Source organism: Puntigrus tetrazona, chromosome 4 (assembly GCF_018831695.1).
Source record: "Puntigrus tetrazona isolate hp1 chromosome 4, ASM1883169v1, whole genome shotgun sequence".
Lineage (NCBI taxonomy): Eukaryota > Metazoa > Chordata > Actinopteri > Cypriniformes > Cyprinidae > Puntigrus > Puntigrus tetrazona.
In genome coordinates, this window is record NC_056702.1 from 5,968,134 (window position 1) to 5,989,447 (window position 21,314).

At 36.3% G+C, this 21,314-nt stretch overlaps 1 protein-coding gene across 1 annotated transcript in view; it reads left to right on the forward strand.

The window, feature by feature from the left end:
• tmem178b (transmembrane protein 178B) overlaps nt 1-21,314 on the forward strand; it is a 74,012-nt gene that overhangs the window by 26,308 nt on the left and 26,390 nt on the right. The window contains exon 3 of the mRNA XM_043237912.1: nt 12,362-12,475. Within this exon, the coding sequence (XP_043093847.1) occupies nt 12,362-12,475 (114 nt within the window). The remainder of the gene's footprint in view (nt 1-12,361; nt 12,476-21,314) is intronic.

Below are 21,314 nucleotides of genomic sequence, written 5' to 3' on the forward strand. Positions count from 1 at the left end.
TAATGTGTAAACAGGACACAAAATTAACTCTCATCAAGCATCTCCAGAGAGTTGAAATTGGCTTTAGCGAATAAATACAATCTGGCCAGTTGGCTGGTTATAATTATTGGGAATTACAACATGGTGTAAATCTTAAATTATGCACTCGGAAATTACTTTTATTATTGCACTCCCAGGACTGTCACCTAGTGGCAGATGAATGTAAGTGCAGATGTGGCATCAAACTAAACTTTTTAGTTGACATCTCTGACAAAATCGAAGCTTATGACTAATTAATTCCAAAATAATAATAAAAAAAATCTGTTACAGAACAGGTTTCCAGGATAAAGCAAGAAAAATCGCCTGGTCATGTGATTTTAAAATGGCTGCATGCATGAGGAGACCCGCTCTGTGGAAAATCAAGCGGCTTTTATGAAGCTACCATTAACTCTGGAGCCCTAATTTCTTGTGAAACATATTTCTCAAAAGGGACATTCATTTTTATTTATAAAACATAATTTACGTTTTACAGTTTGTAAAACTTAATGCTACAGTTAGCATTATTAGCATCCTATTTTATATATTTTTTATGTTTTAAACATTATCTGGATCCCCAAATATCATTAAGAGAGGTGATGGCTTTTTACATTCAACCTCTGGACAAAGGCTCCTCAAACCAAGTGCATCCCACGGGAGCTTGAAGTTAGCATTGTGACTGCCATTATCCATTTGCTGTACATGTCAGCAAAAATATTTAATGGCAATGCGAGGTTTTCTCCTACAGGAGTGAAGGACAGTGTGTTGGCAGCCATTTTAAGGGCTTTAATTAAAGAGCCCTGCACCAGTGTCCAGATACTATCAGCCGGTAACGTCTGCCTATAATCAGCTCATTCTTTACGGCATGCAAACCGAACGAGACAAACACAGTGGCTGGCATTCTCTGACAGCTTTTCAAAGACCAAAAATCGACGTTAAAAGAGTAGTGATTAACTCAATAAACAAGCTTGTAGCCTGGTTATAAAATGAATTCCATTACAAGAGGAATGCTGCTCTAGCATATTATGCATGGCCGTTTAGGGCTTCTGCACACCCACAGACTTCAGACTTTAAAGAGAGCTTTGATTGGCTATTTATTTATTTTTTCCACCGGATCAGGGTGAGATCCACCACCCTCTGCGAGCTTGAGCCGAACAGACCACACACTAGCTCGGATTCATCCGTCTTCATTCTCTAACACGGTGGCTTGAGGGCTTCTACCATGTACATACTGATTCTAGCGAATTACAAGAGACAAGCCACTCCAGAGGGAAGCCTTCCTGGCCCTTCAAAGACAGTGTGATGCTGCGGAGTGTAAAACTCTCAACATGATCCATAGCAAACCAGGCTCAGTGTTGCCTGTCATCACCTCCCGAAGGCATGCCGCGCTGTTTTCAGACAGATCTTCGATTGCAAAAGCTGAATATCAAAAGTTTAGAAGGAGATAATTGGGCACTCAATGGAAATATGGGCTTAGCATTAATGCTACAGCACAACCACTTGAGATGTCCTGTGCAAATGAGTGATTCTGATTCTTTTTAATGATTCGTTCAAATCGATTCACTTAACTGCAGATATGTATGAGACCGTTCTATGTATAGACAAAACTTCTTAAGCTGTCTGAAAAAACGTTATAGAAACAAGCCTGATTATCTGCATTTTATTCCAAAAAAAAAAAAATAAATAAACATAAGCTTCTTGTGGCTCCTGTAGAGAGGAATTTCAAGGAATCATTGAAATGAACTTATTTACCTAAACAAATCTATAAAGATGAAACACAAAAGAACAAAACCATTTGTAAAGGTTCTTACAGAGTTTGAAAAACATTACTTCAATAATCATGACAGGCAACAAGCCTAAGTTGCATCTTATTCCAAAAATCATGAACTAAGTGATGACTCTAGTGATGAACTAATTCACCTAAATGTATGTACGTTTTTCTTTACATAATATACGTGTTTGTGCTGTGTTTATTTATTATGTATATATAATATACACATACAAATATATTATTTAAAACTTATACTTAGCTAAGTTCACTTTATTTTTATTCATCTTCATGCGTCTAACAAATATTTACAGTACATGTATTTATTAATAATTGCTCAAAACATCTTTATGCTGTAACCACAAAACTTAATGTAAGTTTAAAGGACATGTGTGGGTCTCCAGCATCCACTGTTAACTGTAAACAAGATTGTCCTCTGTGACATCTGTGCATTGGCAAAATGAACCGCACATTACATTCATCATCATGTCATGCTCAGCGGCGGCACAAAGTATCTCTGAATTAATTTGACTTCACTTGTAAGGCAGAGACGATCTATCCTCACGTTCCCTGCAGTAACAGACTGATCTACCGGTCCCGTTCAAACCCACCGCTCGTGTACTGTGTTTTAATTACAAAGACAATGAAACACATCAGCTGGGTCAGCGAATACATGACCGTTATAACATCCCCACCCCCAGTGCACTTAACTGGTGTGTCTCACGGTTAATCCAGCTTGGTTTGGGTTCGGGGAGGGATGGACCGCAATCTGGGTCACCAAATAATGAGGCCAGGGCGAGTACTGCACCGCAGCGTCCATCTGGCAGCACCACGTGCCCGTGTCTGCCAGCGATATGCAGGTCTGGAGGAATAAACAGAGTGAGCTCACAAAGAGACGAGTTACCTGGCTCTGAACTGAAGCAAGCACTGTAAAAAAAAAAATCCATAAAATGTACAGTGAAAAACTGGTATCTGTGATTGCCAGAATCCTACTGTAAAAAAAAAGGTTTTTGGTCTTACGGTTTTAAGTTAAATTTAATTAAATGCAGGGAATTCTGGGAACATCAATTTACAATTTCAATTGTCAAAATTCTTTTAATAAATAAATAAAAATTCCTTTTATTAAAGAAAACTACTAAGAAAAAACAAAAACATGTTTTTACATGTTAAAATAACATTTGTATTTGCCATCGGTTTCATTTGTAAAACAATTATTTAAAGATATTTAAATATAAATACAAACTGGATTCCAAAAAGTTGGGACACTATACAAATCGTGAATAAAAACTGAATGCAATGATGTGTAGGTGCCAACTTCTAATATTTTATTCAGAATAGAACTTAAATCACGAAACAAAAGTTTAAACTGAGAAAATGTACCATTTTAAGGGAAAAATATATTGATTCAGAATTTCATGGTGTCAACAAATCCCAAAAAAGTTGGGACAAGTAGCAATAAGAGGCTGGAAAAAGTAAATTTAAGCATAACGAGGAGCTGGAAGACCAATTAACACTAATTAGGTCAATTGGCAACATGATTGGGTATAAAAAGAGCTTCTCAGAGTGGCAGTGTCTCTCAGAAGCCAAGATGGGTAGAGGATCACCAATTCCCACAATGTTGCGCAGAAAGATAGTGGAGCAATATCAGAAAGGTGTTACCCAGTGAAAAATTGCAAAGACTTTGCATCTATCATCATCAACTGTGCATAACATCATCCAAAGATTCAGAGAATCTGGAACAATCTCTGTGAGAAAGGGTCAAGGCCGTAAAACCATACTGGATGCCCGTGATCTCCGGGCCCTTAAACGACACTGCACCACAAACAGGAATGCTACTGTAAAGGAAATCACAGAATGGGCTCAGGAATACTTCCAGAAACCATTGTCAGTGAACACAATCCACCGTGCCATCCGCCGTTGCCAGCTGAAACTCTACAGTGCAAAGAAGAAGCCATTTCTAAGCAAGATCCACAAGCTCAGGCGTTTACACTGGGCCAGGGATCATTTAAAATGGAGTGTGGCGAAATGGAAGACTGTTCTGTGGTCAGACGAGTCACGATTCAAGTTCTTTTTAGAAATCTGGGACGCCATGTCATCCGGACCAAAGAGGACAAGGACAACCCAAGTTGTTATCAACGCTCTGTTCAGAAGCCTGCATCTCTGATGGTATGGGGTTGCATGAGTGCGTGTGGCATGGGCAGCTTGCATGTCTGGAAAGGCACCATCAATGCAGAAAAATATATTCAGGTTCTAGAACAACATATGCTCCCATCCAGACGTCATCTTTTTCAGGAAGACCCTGCATTTTTCAACAAGATAATGCCAGACCACATTCTGCATCAATCACAGCATCATGGCTGCGTAGGAGAAGGATCCGGTACTGAAATGGCCAGTCTGCAGTCCAGATCTTTCACCTATAGAGAACATTTGGCGCATCATAAAGAGGAAGGTGCGACCAAAGAAGGCCCAAGACGATTGAACAGTTAGAGGCCTGTATTAGACAAGAATGGGAGAGCATTCCTATTTCTAAACTTGAGAAACTTGTCTCCTCTGTCCCCAGACGTCTGTTGAGTGTTGTAAAAAGAAGGGGAGATGCCACACAGTGGTGAAAATGTCCTTGTCCCAACTTTTTTGGGATTTGTTGACACCATGAAATTCTGAATCAACATATTTTTCCCTTAAAATGGTACATTTTCTCAGTTTAAACTTTTGTTCCGTGAGTTATGTTCTATTCTGAATAAAATATTAGAAGTTGGCACCTACACATCATTGCATTCAGTTTTTATTCACGATTTGTATAGTGTCCCAACTTTTTTGGAATACGGTTTGTATATAAAATAAATGCATAAATAAATCTAAATATTTTATACATGGGTCAAAGATTCCTTATTCTTTTATATATTTTAATATGTCAGAATAAGCCTGTTGTTTGAAGTTTTACATAAATATTATAATATTTTATAAGTTGTGTTACACTTTTGACAGTTTATTCTCCAAAAACTTATTTGACACCTTAAAAGTAGACACTTAAAAGTAAAAACACTATATTAAAATATTTTTTCTAATCTCTCTGTGTGTGTACTCAAACCTTTATAATAGGCTACATATACTGTACTGTATCTCTTTTTTCTGTTTGTATATCCCTATTCATTTTTCTATAATTTGTCCAAAAAATGAAAAACTACCTATTTAATAATACAAATAAATCCTGACAGTATTGAAGATTTAATTTTAAAAAAGAAGGAAGATGAATAACATTAAACATCATAACTCAGCATTTCATGAATGCTTTCAGATTATTTTAAGTTAAATCATACATCAGCAGATTAATCTATAACCAACAGTCAACGGTTAATGCATTATGGCATTTGTGTAATTTATCACATAACTGTGGGCATAATAAAATGGTATAATCCATATTTCTCTTTATGCACAGTCAGTACACTTTTATACACTGGTTTTATGGTTACCATGCACCGAACGCACCGCTAACTGCAATAAAAAAATAAATAACAAATGGAAATAAACTCAAATGTACACAGCCATTAGCACTGTGTTTCTCAAGCAACGTTCCCAACTGAAAAATAATAAAGCCACACATGCATTATGTCAGCTATTGCTCCCTGGGGCAAAGGGAATAAAAAAACAGATTGTATGATGACAGGAATCTTTGATGTCCATATGCATGTGGGTGACAGCACAGAGCGGAGAGGAGTGGGATCTTGACTCATAGACAGAGTTATGCCAAAAGCCTCTCTCAGTCTTTATCACAAGCCTTTATCTTCATCATAAGGACAGAGACCACCATGAGGCACATTTATAATTAGATTGTGGAGTGTCGGGTCAAACACTATGAGTCAGCTAGATGATAATGCCGCTCGGGGACTGTTAGCGTCAAGCATGGCTTACTCCAGCTTTGATAAAGTACTCATATCGTGCCTTCTGTTGAGCTTTTGCTATGTCATAAAGATCTGCACAAGCACAATGTCTTGTCTAAAACACCATATAATGACTCGAATTTAAACTAAACTGCTAGTGGGAAACATTGTTAAAATCCGAGAAATAAACAAACAAAAAATGTAATTATTTATATAACCCGTTATTAAACAGAGTTGACTGTAATTGCAATCATATTTTTTAAATATTTATATGAATTGCAATTATTTGTTTAACCTTTATTTTCTTCCCAAATAGCTAGTGTTTTCTCTATTTCTATCTTATCTGTTCTTATAAACTTGCTCACTGCAGTTCATAATAAAATCCATTTGTTTCCATAATGTACTTATTTGGTAAGTATAGCTGATCACTGCTGCTAAAGTTAAATTAAATAAAACATATAAAATGAAATTAATTAAAATAGTTGAATGTATCATAATACAATTTCATGTACATAATACAATTAATGTTCATAACACAATTTCATTTAAGTGATAAGTAGCTAAAATTTTAAATAACACAATCAATTGTCTGAAATATATGTAAATAACATACACTTCAGCATCCAGATGAGAGTTCTACAAGAAACCAGAGTTTTAAAATATCTACAAATTAATATTCCTCATCAGGATTATGAATCTAGCATTAGTTCAGGGCTGGAAACTTAAACCAAACAACTGTTTCCTTATAATATTGTGAAATTGTCTTTAGCCTCACTACACTGACAGTATAAAATGTAATAAATTAACATTTTGCATAAATAGAGCTTGTACATAAAATATATCTGCCTTCATATTTAAGGCAGAGGACCCCGCACAATGAGATTTCATGAAGCATCATGTTTGAAAAGCCTTTGTTTAGTGTATCACCAAACGAGGGAAGATCGCATAGGCTGTGATTAGAAAGAAACACCAAATCTATCTGTCATTCTTCTGTGAAGCAGCTTCAGCAGCGTATTTGACTGCAAGACTAAGGCAACAGGAAAAGCGTAATGATGACTAATGCTCGCCACTGAACAAAGGGAATTGCAGCACATGGCAGCAGCGCGGCTAAAGGCCTTTAGCACAGGGGGGAGTTTATGATTAATGGAAATAAATATGAAAAGCATCACATCAGCCCCGGCACCTGATCACTCTCGCCTCCACAACTGCGTTACTGCTTAGCAAACAACTACATCACTAGAACGGATACAGCCCTCGGTTCAGTACAGTGTGCGCAATACACTCCTGCTGGAGTCTGTGGCAATGACGCCAAACATCTCTTGACAGAGAGGTCAGCATTAATCCGGCTCTACATTTTGACATGCTGTTTTTTTCACTTTGTATAAAATATTTGTACTCTCTGAAGGCCTGACCTCTGATAAAGCAGTCTTTAACTAATTCTTGCACTGCCCTACATGTTATGGGGATATGCGATTACTTAAAGTATGTCAAAAGTTTATATAAAATTATTACACAGATCTGTTGAATACTCGATTCTGATTGGTCAAATGTGGCTTTCTGCTGACTTTTTTTGTGATTGTTCTCTTTTTACATAAAATTTCATCATTTTTTGTTTACTCACTGGTAAGTTGCCAACCACTATTGTTAAGATAAAATAAATTAAAATGTTTTTAAATGAATGTAAATAAAATTAAATAAAAAAACTCTAAGATTAGAGGTGAGAAAACTGTCAAATTATTTAAATATTGGAGTTCAAAATAATTCAAAATTGTTAAAATGTGAAAATTAAACATTATATTATAATGTAATTATATTATTATAATTATATTATTATATTTAATATATTATAATATAATAAAATAACTAAATTAAATGAAATTAAATTAAATACATTAATGGTTCTGGTTTGTCAAATGTTGCCTTTTTTTGGTATGCCTGCTAAACTGTAGGATGTCTCATGCACACTGCCTCTTTCTTTATAAAAAATAATTTCAAGCAGTTATTTGCTAAATAGCCAGCTATTATTGCAAATAAATTTGAAATAAAACAGCCTTTAATATTTCTAAATAAACAATTTGGTTAATTGTTTAGCTTTCAAAGGGGATATCTACAAGGATCCAGAGTTATTAAATATATAAACAATTGTGCTAATTATGAGACACGGTTGTGTATTTTGCTGTTGTGATTATTATTTTCAAATGACCTGTTAGAGGATATTAACTTCGGCTCTTATATTACCTCAAAATTAATGTGTTACATTAATCTCTCTGTGCCACTTTCAAATTGGTATATTTTGTCGAGAGAAGAGGAGATAAAATTAATCCCCTTTGCAATATTAAAGCGGCAACAGTGTTGACTTTGCATATACGTCAGCACTATTATGGTACAGTAGACCACACAACATTGATCCAGATTACATGTAATGAGGACACTGGACACATATCATTGATCCAGGCCAAGTCAGAAATCAGGCTATAGCATTTGTAATCCGTTACCTTATTGACATGCAGTCCTTCCTCAAGTTGAGCAGTGCTGCTGTTGATATAGGTTTTTCTAAGAAAGGTTTCACTCATTACTAGGCCAGAGGATGGGAAAAGTGAAGCGAAAGCCTCATGAATTATTGCCAAAGACGTTGGAAAAATGGGAAAGTGACATTCCTGAGAATGCAGAGGAAATTCAAAGATGAAGTTCAAGGGTGATTAATTTTGTGGCAGTGTCTTTGCACCCCGGCCGGCAATGTGTGGAACGTGTCACAAATGGATTATTTAAAATGCACTTATTTATTTATTTTGAAATTCGGCTGAGCAGACACATTAGCTGCGGATAATGGCAGTGATTAATCCTGGAGTAAACAGCTGAAAATGCCCTTGCGGGGGAAAAAATCATCCAATTCAACCTTCAGGAAAAAAATAAAATATAAAATGTCCTTTCTCGCTCTGTGATAGTTAAAGCAAAGTAAGACAGGCTGGAGATTCATAAATAAGTAAAAGACTCTTCCAGTCTGCCAAATCCCTGTCTGCAGATTTTAGATTAGTACAATGAGCAGAAAAGCAGACAGCACAGGAGAGTCTGCCAAAGAAATAGTACTTGCAGAGTCTCTCTCACTTCATATATATACACACACACACACATATATATATATATATATATATATATATATATATATATATATATACATATATATATACACACACACACACACACACACACACACACATTTTGCCTTCAGGACTGTCTTAATCTGAGATTTTGGTCCATATTAACATGAAAGCATCATGACAGGATGGATCCACCCTTACATGTTATATACACCAAATTGTAACCCTACAATCTGAATGTCTCAGAAAAAGCAAAGGCAAGTTGTAGCCTCAGTTTTCCATTCTGAGCTGACTGGAGTGGCATCTGGTGTGGTCTTCTGTTGCTGTAGCCCATCTCTTTCAAGGTTTGACATGCTGTACATTCAGAGATGCTCTTCTCCATGCCTCGGTTGTAACAAGTGGTGGTTGAGTTACTCTTGACTTTCTTTCAGTTTGAACTAGTCTGTCCATTCTCCTCTGACCTCTGGCATCAACACTGCATTTTCAACCACAGAACTGCCACTCATTGGATATTTTTCTCTTTTTTAAACCATTCTCTGTAAACCCTAGAGATGTTTGCCCTCAAAAAAAAAAAAGCAGCAGATCAGCAGTGTCTGAAATACTCAGCGAAGCCAGACATATTTAAAATAATTTAAATCACCTTTTGTTTTTCATTCTGATGTCTGATTTGAACTTCAGCAGATTGTCTCGAGCACGTCTACACGCCTAAATGCATTGAATTGCTGCCATGTGATTGGCTGATTTAATATTAAATTAGGAAAATTAATTAACACATGCTAATAAAATACATACTATTATTTTTTTAATTATTAATTTAGCTTATGTATATAGATACGCATATGCACATACTGAAGCCACGTTTTGTAAAATTATTTGAATGATTATTTTAAATTAAACAGACTATTTTTTTCCTGCATATTATGCAGTCACTTTAATACTTCATTTAAATAGTTGATTGACAACCCCACTATTACAAAGAGGAAAAGAGACAGCAAGTACTCTTTGATAAGCAAGAGGGAAAAAATGAAATCAGGCAGGCTGTCAAAAACTAAAAAACAAATAAAAAATAAATAACTCACTCAAAAATGATCAAAAACAGTCCCTGTGCTAACAGCGCAAGGCATCAAGGGAAGCCAAGTGACCTTTCATTGACTGGCTTGTAGCAGGACTGCAGAGAATGCTGGGAGTGCTTGGCATCATTAATGCAGATTGTTCTGTAAATAGATATTTTTATTCCAGTTAAGCCATATAAAAACAACTTGACATAAGCATTGCAATGTTAAAACGATATGAACTGAACAGCTCTGTATTTGAGTCACACATTCAAAGCAAAGTAAGTGCCATGGTCCCAGTGACACTTTAAAATCCGTGATGACTTTAGCTTTCTTTGGCGTATTTAAAATCTATTCAACTCTCACAGGCATTGCTGGCCATCAAAAAAAATCTATACCCAGGAACACTGCTGTCTGGTCAGTCTGGAAGAAAGATGGTTTTAGTTTACACTCGGTCGCTGACCCGATCAGCTTCTGCTCCGCAGGGATACACAGGGCCAAAAGCAATCTGTCTTACAAGTGTGTAACGGGAGATGTTTGCAGAGTTGCTCATTAAACTCAACGAAAGTCATGTTCGATGATGAAACTTGTCATTTTATGTTATGATAAAACAACAATCTTCTGTACCAGCTTATCATGTGGATACTACACAGGAGTTAAAAGCTAAATTTTTGAATAGTAGATACTGCAAAATTAAAAATATTGAAATATCGTGGCTCCAACCCAAAAGGCAGTGTATGCAAAACCTATTAGGCATTTCCCCTTTTTCTTCAAAAATTCATAACCTTTCCTCAGCCAAACCATCCAAGATAAAAAAAAAACCTTTGCAATTTAGCCTTATGTCTTGTGATCGTGTTGACTGAGTTATGTGGCAATTGGATGAAAACCCTAGGAGGAGTATTGCAACTTTTTCACAAAAGCATGTTAAGGGTCCCAAAAAGCCCCGGATAGTCAAGAAAAAAAATAAAAAATACTCTGCGCCCCCAGTGGCTTGTGAATGTAATATTGTATTATGTAATATAAAAAACATAAAAAGTATAAATCAAATGTAAATTTACACTACGCTATCAATTTATATCTATTATACATATTATAAACGTGTAATATATACAATTAATAGTTATTAAGATGTTAAGTCAGCATTTAGGAATGGTATAGGATTAATAATGCATTAATACGTGCTTTGTAAATACTAAAAAAAATAAATAAAAAAAAAATCCTAGTAATATGCCTGCTAATAAGCAACTAGTTAATGAGAATTAGACCCTCAGGTAAAGTGTTACTATATGTACACAAACATTTTTGTAAATCTGGTTACAGTTGCACTAGTAGAGATCCACTGCTTTCATATCCATTTTCAACTCGTGACACTAATGATTTGGTAATCAATGGGACACTAGACACAGATTTTAGCTGGTCTAGCGGTTCCTGGAAGAAAGAGATAATGGAAGACAGAGTCGAGCATTGGGACCATAATTCTCTTTTCTAGATGATATAGGCTGCCATTTTCTATCTGCAGGGTTTCATAATCAACAGGAAATGATATCCTGGACAATAGTGCAAGCTGAAATGATTGCTGGCGTGTACCGTTAGGACACAGAAATATGTATCATTATCTTTGTCCACGCTTTTTTCAGTGCTGATCAGTGAGCTCTGAAGACACATGTGCACATCATTCCTGTCTAAAGGGGAGGATGCGTACAGGCCTCGTTCTAAAGGCCATATCATTCACAAACGCACTTCACAGTGTTCCCAAATTAAATCATTTCAGACACTGTGTGACATATCTCAGAGAGATACGCTATACAAGTAAACCAGAAATCCTCAAAGTACACCGCAGAAAAAGGATTTCAAATGTGACACAAGCTACAGGAAACCACCGTTTGATTAGAAACAAAGAGAAACACAATCACACTACTTTGTAAATGTTGAAAAAGCCTCCCGGGATGCTAAAAATGAGATCTGGGCTTTCTCAAAGAGAGGGAAAGAAGGAAATCGAAGGTGTGAAGATTTGTATTCTGATCATGCAAAATACAGTGAAGTGAAAATCTAGTAGGAGCGAGTAGTGAAATATATGCCTAGAAAATAAAGACAATGTTAATCTCCGTTTAAATTGTTGTACTCAATGCGATACACTGATCGATCGTTGCATTTGTTAGCATTATAAACACGATTCACTTGAAAAAAAGTTCACCCAAAATTTAATTTTTAAACTAAAAAATGGACTCACCCTCAGGCCATCCAAGATGCAAATGAGTTTGTTTCTTCATCTGAACAGATTTAAAGAAATTTAATATTACATCACCTTCTCACCAGTGGATTCTCTGCAGTGAATGGGTGCCGTCGAACTGGAGTCATGTTGATTATTTGTTTGTTACTGTGCATTTATCAGCTGTTTGTCTCTCATTCTGACGGCACCCATTCGCCGCAGACGATCCATTGGTTAGCAATTGATATAATGCTAAATGATGGAAGATCTATGGGTATAAAAAAAAACTGCTAGCAAATTTTCACTAGTGAATAAACTACGTTTTTCTTCTCTACCTGCAGGGTCCATTGCAAGATGCTCCTATATCAAGTACCACTACTCCTCGGCCACAATACCCAAGAATCTCTCTTACAACATCACCAAGACCATTCGTCAGGATGAGTGGCACTCTTTGCGTGAGTAACTTTCATTCATAATAATAAAGTGGGACCTCAACGTTCCTTGCTAAGGCATTAATATCTCAGCTGCTATGCTAGCTTGACTAAGTTACATTTATAGTACGAATCTTTTTCGTATTTTAACCTTTAGTGCTGAGACAAGCACTTTGTAAACCGTGCAAACAGTAATCATCCCTGACCCAGTGATCTCATTTACTCAGACATATTACTTGCTAAGGTCAAGTCAAAGCCAGATATGGAAGTGGTTGCGCAACTTGTTGTAATTTCATTAATTTATTTTGGCCAAGCACTCAGTAGACTTAAAGATGAGGTGATTTGTTGCTGGTTTGTGGAAGGAGGAAGTAGGGTACATATCTCAAAGTCAGATGTACCTCATTGACCCAATTTTGCTTGGTTCTCACCCTCCCCATAGAAAAAAAAAAATTATGAAGATGCTTATAAAGAAGTGGTGGAAAACATTCTCGAATACAGAGCATTAGTGCACAGCCTGACCCACAAAAAGCTCAGCAAAACAGCAAAGCCTATTATTCATACATTTTTACACATGCCTCTTCTTTGATAGTTTGTTCATTAAATATATGCTATAGCTTGTATTTATAGGTCCATTTTGCCTGTAAAAATAAAATAAAATAAAGTCGGCATGTATAAAATAATATTTACTTATTACACGCATAGAAATCTTTTTTAGGCATTTGCTTTCCTTTTATTTTGCATTTATCTTGCCAGATTGAGTTGGTTCGCTCCAGTCTTCAGTGTCTCATGATGCTTTAGAAATCATAGTATTAAACTGATTTGGTGAAGAAACATCTCTTATCTCTTAACAATGTTGAAAATGGTTGTGCTGCTTAGTATCTTTGCGGCCACCGTTTTTTCCTGACGAACAGAAAGTTTAGCATGAATGCTAAACAGAAAAAAGAAAAGAATGGCATGAATGAAAAAACAGAGATATTTTGTAACATTGTAATTTCTTCACAGTCACTTTTGATACATTTAATGTGTCCTTGCGGAATAAAAGCAAATTACAGTTTAGCTTGGGGAACAAATTTTCATTAAAAACAGGACAGAGGAAGCATACAATAAAACAAGGTTGGCTAAACATGGCTCTTCTGTGTAAAGCGCTCAACAACAGAGCTTCTCCTTTCTGGCTGACGTCCACAGTTGTGACACTGGTTTTCACTACAGTTTACAAAATTTACACTGAGTGAGGAGCGTGTAAATCTACACAAAGGCCTTCTCCTTGGAGAGTATTGGCTTGTTTGAAACCCTCTTAAGGGATGAGATTGTGGTTTGGAGCTGCTGTGTATCACGGACAGAAGAAAGAGCAGGATACAGCATGCCCTCAAACTGTCATGTGGTCACACTCCAATGCGCTGCAGAGATCAGCCTCTGTCAGGTGACTGAAGAGACACCCCTCCTTTAACCCCAAAACCCACCAGTATCTACACCTTCATCTTTCTTTCCCCTCATTTTCCCAAGCTTCAACATGGAGGGTTATGAAAGCAGAGATGCATAAATGACACTGCAGGAAAGAGACAGCTCTCAGCGCAGTCGAGTGCAACAGATGAAAGATCTCTGTGGAACCCAACATTTCTTACGGTTTCTATTTTGTGCACAGCATCTGGTTCCTTGAACCTGTAATCCTGTACATTTCCTTTTCAATATCAAAAACTGATCCTAGTCCCCAGTAAGAAATCGTGCAGATGGAGTTAGAGTTTATGTCAAAAGAGAATATTACATGAGCCATAACAGTTACGCGCCATAAGATAACTAATAAATGGCAGATGTTAAAATTCCTCTAAATGAGCTAAACAATAAAATACTGAAAACCAAAATTAATTGTTTAAATTTGAATTTGGAAAATGAATGGTTAATATACAGTTCAGTAAAGTTTATATACAGTATAAACTTTAAAAATGGTAAAAAATCATGTATTATCACTTTTCTGTATTTTTTGATCAATTGAATGCATTCTTGCTGAATAAAAGTATTTATTTCTTTTAAACTTTGAAAACTTTCATGCACCTTATATATTATGTAATAATATAAGTAATCAATGTTAAAAATAAAGCCAATAAGCATGCACAATTAAATATCCTATAAAGAGACACCTAATATCGACTGACAACCAATATGATGATGATATATTGTGTATCTCTAGTTAAAATTCTTCTCATGTACACTTGAGCTTAGATTACAACATGTTCACATAGTATTTAGATTTTTCCCATGTGTCTGTCATTTGATCCAAGATTTCTGATACTGTAAAGAAAGACATAGAGGGGTCAATTTCTCGGATAAGGTCAGGCCGAGACGTTTAATGTTCTTATTACGGCTTACACAGCAGCTCCAACAAATCAAGCAGTCCGATGAAATCCCTTCCTGCGGTGAGCGACCGTAAATGTAAAACAGAAAAAAGAAAGAATTAACAGAAGACATGGCCTTTAAGGCTTTGACTCCATTGAGTGCCATATTGATTTTGGGCATGCCAAGAGAGGTCAGGAGATCAAGAACTCTCCATTAGTGGACACTGAGAAGTAAATTACTCTAGTACTGTCTGGGAAATGTGTCTGAACCTGGGTAACACAGCCAAAAAGAATCCCTAGATGTCTCAACCGGCCACGAGATCAAGGTTTTGTTGTGATGTCTAGAATCAACAGAACAGGTAACGCTCAAGCTTCACGGCAGCTTGTGTTGTTTTCGCTTGTGTCTCGCTCGGATGAGAACCGAGACCTGACATTTCATAAAGTGTGTGAAATTGAACAAAGGGAGGTTAGAACATTTCCTGCGCTCTCATAATGCTTATCTGCTCAAGAGTGACATCAGCAAAACTTCAGAAGGCTGTGGGATATACACAACACTCATTTGTACTTGTCAGTCAACACACCAGGAAACCGACTATACCAGCAAGAAAGGCACAAAAGACGACGCAGCTTCTATTATACGGAATATGAAAGCAAAAGATGAGACTCCGCCGAAGCCAGAATCACTTGTTTTTAGCAATGGACGGCATATTCAGCTCAAAACTGAAAATGCTTTTGGCGTTCCGGCTTTGGATGAAGACGGCCTGGTTCAGTAACTTCAGCAGCTTAGGGATTTTGTAAGATCAAAAGGAAGCGCCAAAAATGAGCAGCAGGAAGCTGTCAATGAACATGACAGGAAATAATCTGCCGTGATGCGTAAAGGTGCCCAAAGAGGCGAATTATGATCTTGGCTTCCAAATCCTCCAGATCTCGGTGCGCTCAACTCAGAAACTGCTTAGTGCTTCAGAGACCAAAGGGAGTCAAGCGTTGGATTTAAAAAGCAAAAGAAAATAAGGATTTTATAAAAGCTACTCTAGTGTTATTTGGGTCAGTCAATTAAAAATTTATTTATGTAATCAAATCAATTACATACATGATGTACTTAAGATATGCTTAAATTAATTGCACATAACACACATGAAATTAATCGCATATATTAATCATATATATGATTTTAATTGCATGAGTAACGTATTAAATGAAATTGTAAAATGTATTCACATATTTTAATCAATTTAATTAAATTCTTTTAAAAATATTGTAATAGAATTAATTACATTACATGCAAGTTAATGAATTTGAACATAGTAAGTCACATATCACATAAATAAATCGCATAAATCAGATTAAATTGTATTTCATTTAAATAACACTTTTATAATCTCATTTATTAAATCAGAGGTAGTTAATATATTGATATTGCAGTTCACTTGATAAATAATAATTGGTCAAAAATCACATATATTGTAACATTAGCAAAGAAAAGCCCCAAATGAAGATTAAACAATCACATTATGTTATAGTGGCAAACTTGACAGCTCATATTACTAGTACTTTAGTTTACCCAGAACTAGTCACTTTAGTTCACCCAAAAATGAAAATTCTGTAATTAATTCAAGGCCCAGAAAGATAGTAGGGCATTACAATTATTGAAGATGAACAAAGGTCCTACGACTTTGGAATATTATGAGGGTGAATAATTAATGACATTTTGGAGTAAACTATCCCTTTAAAGCTACATATTGCACTGAAGCTGCTTCTTATGCAAAACGTTAGTTTGATAGCTTGATGATTGTTGTCTTGGGACCCTGCTAAAAACAGGACCTGTAATGACATACTAACATCCTAAGCGGTAATTTAGTCTTTACCCCAGAGTGGGATACGCAGAGGAAATGAATTGTTAAGAGTAATTAACTGTCACTTCTGTAATCAGACACTATTAAGGTGGGATGGAGCAGTTTGTATCTACTATGCACTTACATTTAAACTGCTTGAGAATTAACCTTCATTGTGTTTATTGTGCTAAGTGGACTTTGAATGTGACCACAACTCTTTGTACACTTCAATCAGTTCACACAATTCACTCCTTGTACACTACTGATGTAATCTCTGGATGAGACATTTCCATGTGTCTAGGCAATAATAAATGGAAATTGGAAATGGTGTCATCATGCAAACCATCTGGGCCTGACATGAACAAGAACGCCATTACGGGAGCAGAGGGAGCAGTTGAGAAATCTCTCGACTGCGATTTGGCATTTTGACATTCACGATCATTATATTTTCTTTCAAAAGCTGAGAGACCTTTTCCTCTGTGGTAGGTGAGCCATCAATAGCCATTCTGACAGTTAGAGACTCTGATCTTTTGTTGACCTCTTTCATTCAGCATTCAAGGAGCTGAGATATACCAAATGACAGTACGTGTAATTGCATGTTGACAGAGCAGAGGGTGAAGTCAAAATGAAACAGAATTTCTGACATATTTCACTTTTGTAATGTGTTATAAAAAAAAATTGTGGGACAGGACTTGTGTGCATCAGGAATTAAGATTGGAGTGGTCTCTATATGAGGGCTTGAAATGCAAGAGGGTTTGGGAAGTTTTAAGACCAGGAGCATGCATACAAAAGCGAAAAGGGCACATTTTGATTTCATGTTTACTTAAAGTCTGCATTATGAGATTATTCAATCATAGGGTCATTGGAAATATGAACCTGCAGAGATGTTTCTCTAAAATTACACCACTTTATGTATAATCTGTAAACAAAGTGAAATGTTCAAGGAGTGGAAATTGTTATTTTCTTGGCATTTGCTAAGTCTTTGAGCTCTTTTATTGTGACCTTGTGCTTCATATCGCAATGCTGTACAGGGTGAGCTACTGAGCAAGTTTACTTGAAGTTAGAAAAGCCATACAAATGAAACTGGTTATGTGACATAGTATTGTGCAAGGACCCATGTGAAAACAAGTCTTTCTCCATTGATAATCTGCCCTGTATTTAAAATTTGTGCGATAAGGATTACTGTCTCTAGTGTTCATTTGCAGCGAATTGTACAGTTTGTATAAGTATTTATCTGGAGTAAGTAGATGAAACATTATGGCTTTTGGTAACACTTGTACCATCTGAAACAAAACAGTAACTAAATCCTTGGCTAATAGTGCAAATGTCACCTTGCAAACTTGAAGAAGTGTTATATGGATGAAAACCGACATGTGAGAAAGCTGTAAATAAATGTGGCATTATCAGGCACCAAACATCCCGTCGTACTATTCACATTATTCAAATCCTTATTTACAACCATAATCCTCCCTGTACCAGATAACCTTGTCTGCATAAACATGTATAAAGACCTTGGTCATTTGAGTTGTTTATAGAAACCTGAACAATGCAGTTTATTTTTATCACCGACAAGGCAAAACTGCCTCCTAAAAATTAACATTTCGGCTGAGAAATCCACAAGCCCGTTCATATAGCACGAGTTTGCTAATCCCTTTGCTATTAATTACAAACTGCGAGTTCTTTGTCCCGACAGTTTATAGATTGCACCATTTTGACTCGCAATTATCCACACTCACGCACCACGTCCTCAACAGACAACTGAATGGCAGAACGCGCCCCGCATCAGCACCCCGTTTCTGGATGATTGATGGGTAATACAATCAACAGACTAACAATGAACAGGAAAATATAAAATAAAACAAGAGCAAAGCTTAGAGCTGTAGATCGATGGACTTTATACATATGCTCACGGGGCATTTCAGATTAGCCAGAGTTCCCTGTGGGTTTGGCTGTGACCGCCACGTCCAGAAGGGCTGTAATCTGTCAGACGGCCGCCTAGTGATTAGTCTGCGGATGGCCGAGTGGAAGTTGCCCAGCGGCCACGAATCAGCGGCTTACTTTGATGTCAGAGCTCGGGTGGAGAGAAAACCGCCGTACTATTACAAGTGCTATTTACACTCGCTGTGCCAAAAAACGGCACTGAATCGGATCAATAACATGGTTTAAATGCAGAGAATAATCTCCATACTCAAGTATAGGTAATACTCTTGTACTGCTTAAAAATTCATCATGCAGTTCCTATAAAAAAATATAATAAACACAGAATTTCTAACCTTAATATTAGCACACTTCACCGTTAAACTCTGCACGCACTAAGCTTGCATAACGTATACAGTGCTTGCATGTTCCAGACACACAAAGCTACTGTCTATTTCAGTGAAAAATGTTGGCCAGATTACAGTGTTTTCAAATAAATTGAGCTCTTTTTTTCTCCCTTTCTGTCGCTGAATCACTCTCTGGCTGCTCTAAGCTGTAGCGTTTAGTACTTGCAGATTAAATTAGGCCATGAATTCATCACGAAGGCCTTTGGCACAAAAAATGTGACCAGATAAAAACATGGTCACACTGCAGGCTGCGACTGTTTCTCTTTTGCAGTGTAGGCTGTCAAGGTCAAGAATTTGAACCCTGCACGGTGTCTTGGTGGCTGTGTGTTTCTTTCGCTTAAAACATCATGCTTTTCAACTCGAATGCAAACAAAAGCTGTATCCTTGAGATTCCTTCAACAATACAGCCCCATGATGGGGTTACAGCAGTGCTTTAGATAAAGAAATGTATTTTAATAATGATATTTAAAACTAGATAGACCTGCCGTGTGTTTTGACATGACGTATGCTTCTGCATAAGCTACAAGTTAATGTTTTAGGTCTTCATGAAATGGTAAGCCTTTTTTTTATGTTGTTTGAAAAAGCCCTTTGATTTTAGGTATATCATAGCCGTAGCCAGATTTTGTGAACATTTGATAGGACAAAAAAGTGCAAAGAAGTGGAGGATTCAATATTCAATAGTCAGCAATACTTTTTTTATAAGACAAAGATTATTAACTAAAAGTGTCAATTCTAAGTGCATATAAACAGTATAAAGTATTCATACCCTGTAATATTTTTCCACTATGTCGCTGTCTTTTTAAACTGTTTTAAATTACTTTTTTCCACATCACTCTGTGTAACTGTATTAAAAATAAAAAACTGAAATTGATACATTGCATAAGTATTCATACCCTTTACTAAATTCTCTTCACCTCTAATTTCAAATCATTTTTTTGATAATCAATGTTATGATTATCCTTATAGTTGTGTGGTTTGGTTCATGGCTTATAACGCTTTAACAAAGAAATCTCTATGGGAAAAATTAATCAACCAATTATCAACCAATCAGAGAAATTCCACAGAAGAAACTAAGCAGCACTGAGTGATGTAATCGATTGCGTTTACCACACTCTCAAACTCACATTCATATGCTGCAATAAACATTGGAAATACTGTATACGGTATAGATTATATAGTATATCCTTGATTAAATTAAATTAAATGCCATTCGTCAGTCATTAGCTCATGAAAGCATGATTTTTTTCCCTTCAGATTTGAAATGCTGTAATATTGTGATTCATCTCATGGCTGGTTGGTTCGTTGTGGTACTCCTAGTGGACAAAAAAATAAATGAATGGGGAAAAACACATCCAGAAGAAATATCACTGTAAATTGGGTGATCACTATTAAACTCTACTGGCTCTACATCTGCTGACGATGTCCTCAACTGATCCAGGAAGCGTCTCTGAATCCCCCTCATTCTACTGGGACAACTTCCTGTCCTCTAGATTAGCTCGCACAGGAGAACAGAGGACCGTAGCCAATTATAAAAGGGGAGGGATGGGTGAGGACATTATAACCGAGCATGAATATGCCTGCTCTGTCCCACAAGAGAACAGCCTCTGGCTTTGTTGCTGTAGGTGATGGCATCCATAGAGACTTTCCTGGATTAGTTGAACTGCTGGACTGAAGCGTTCGGCTCTCAGTTCATTAAGCGCTTCACTGGGAGAACTTTAATGACAAACGCTCTAATGGTCCTTCCATAACTGACGCAGTGGAAAGCAAGGGATGTATCGAGCACTTCAGAGGCCTAAGAGAATATTTTATCCCTTGAAGTCTGTCCTAAAAATAGGTGTGCACGTACACAGCTATAATGGCTTGATTAAAACCCATTCACATCATTCACTAGCCGTGCATTTCAGCACTGTTTTTTTCAGATTTCTTGGCATACAGTTGTACTTTGAATTTGAGCACATGGCATTTTGCTAAAACGAATTCAGATTTTTATTCATATGTGAATCTTGTGAAAATATGTTATGATGAAAAAGATGAATTAGGAAAACTGTGATTTTTTTATAATTTCTTTTTTTTTGGACAGATTTTGCTTTAATTATACCACACTCAATTTTATTTTTATTCCTGTTATAAACCGTCATAATATTTATTCGTTTTACGCATTTCATTTTTTGGAAATCCTAAAGCAACAAGTTTTCAAAATCCTGAATTTCAGTGTGGTCTCAGATTGTACGTATAGATAAAAGGAGAAAAAAAATAAAAGAAAATAAATAAAAAGTCCATGTTTTAATAAGAAATTTAATTATATGAAAAAAAAAATTACTTTGTCATCACTTTTTGTTCAGTATATTAATTAATTTATTAATTTTGAATGATATTT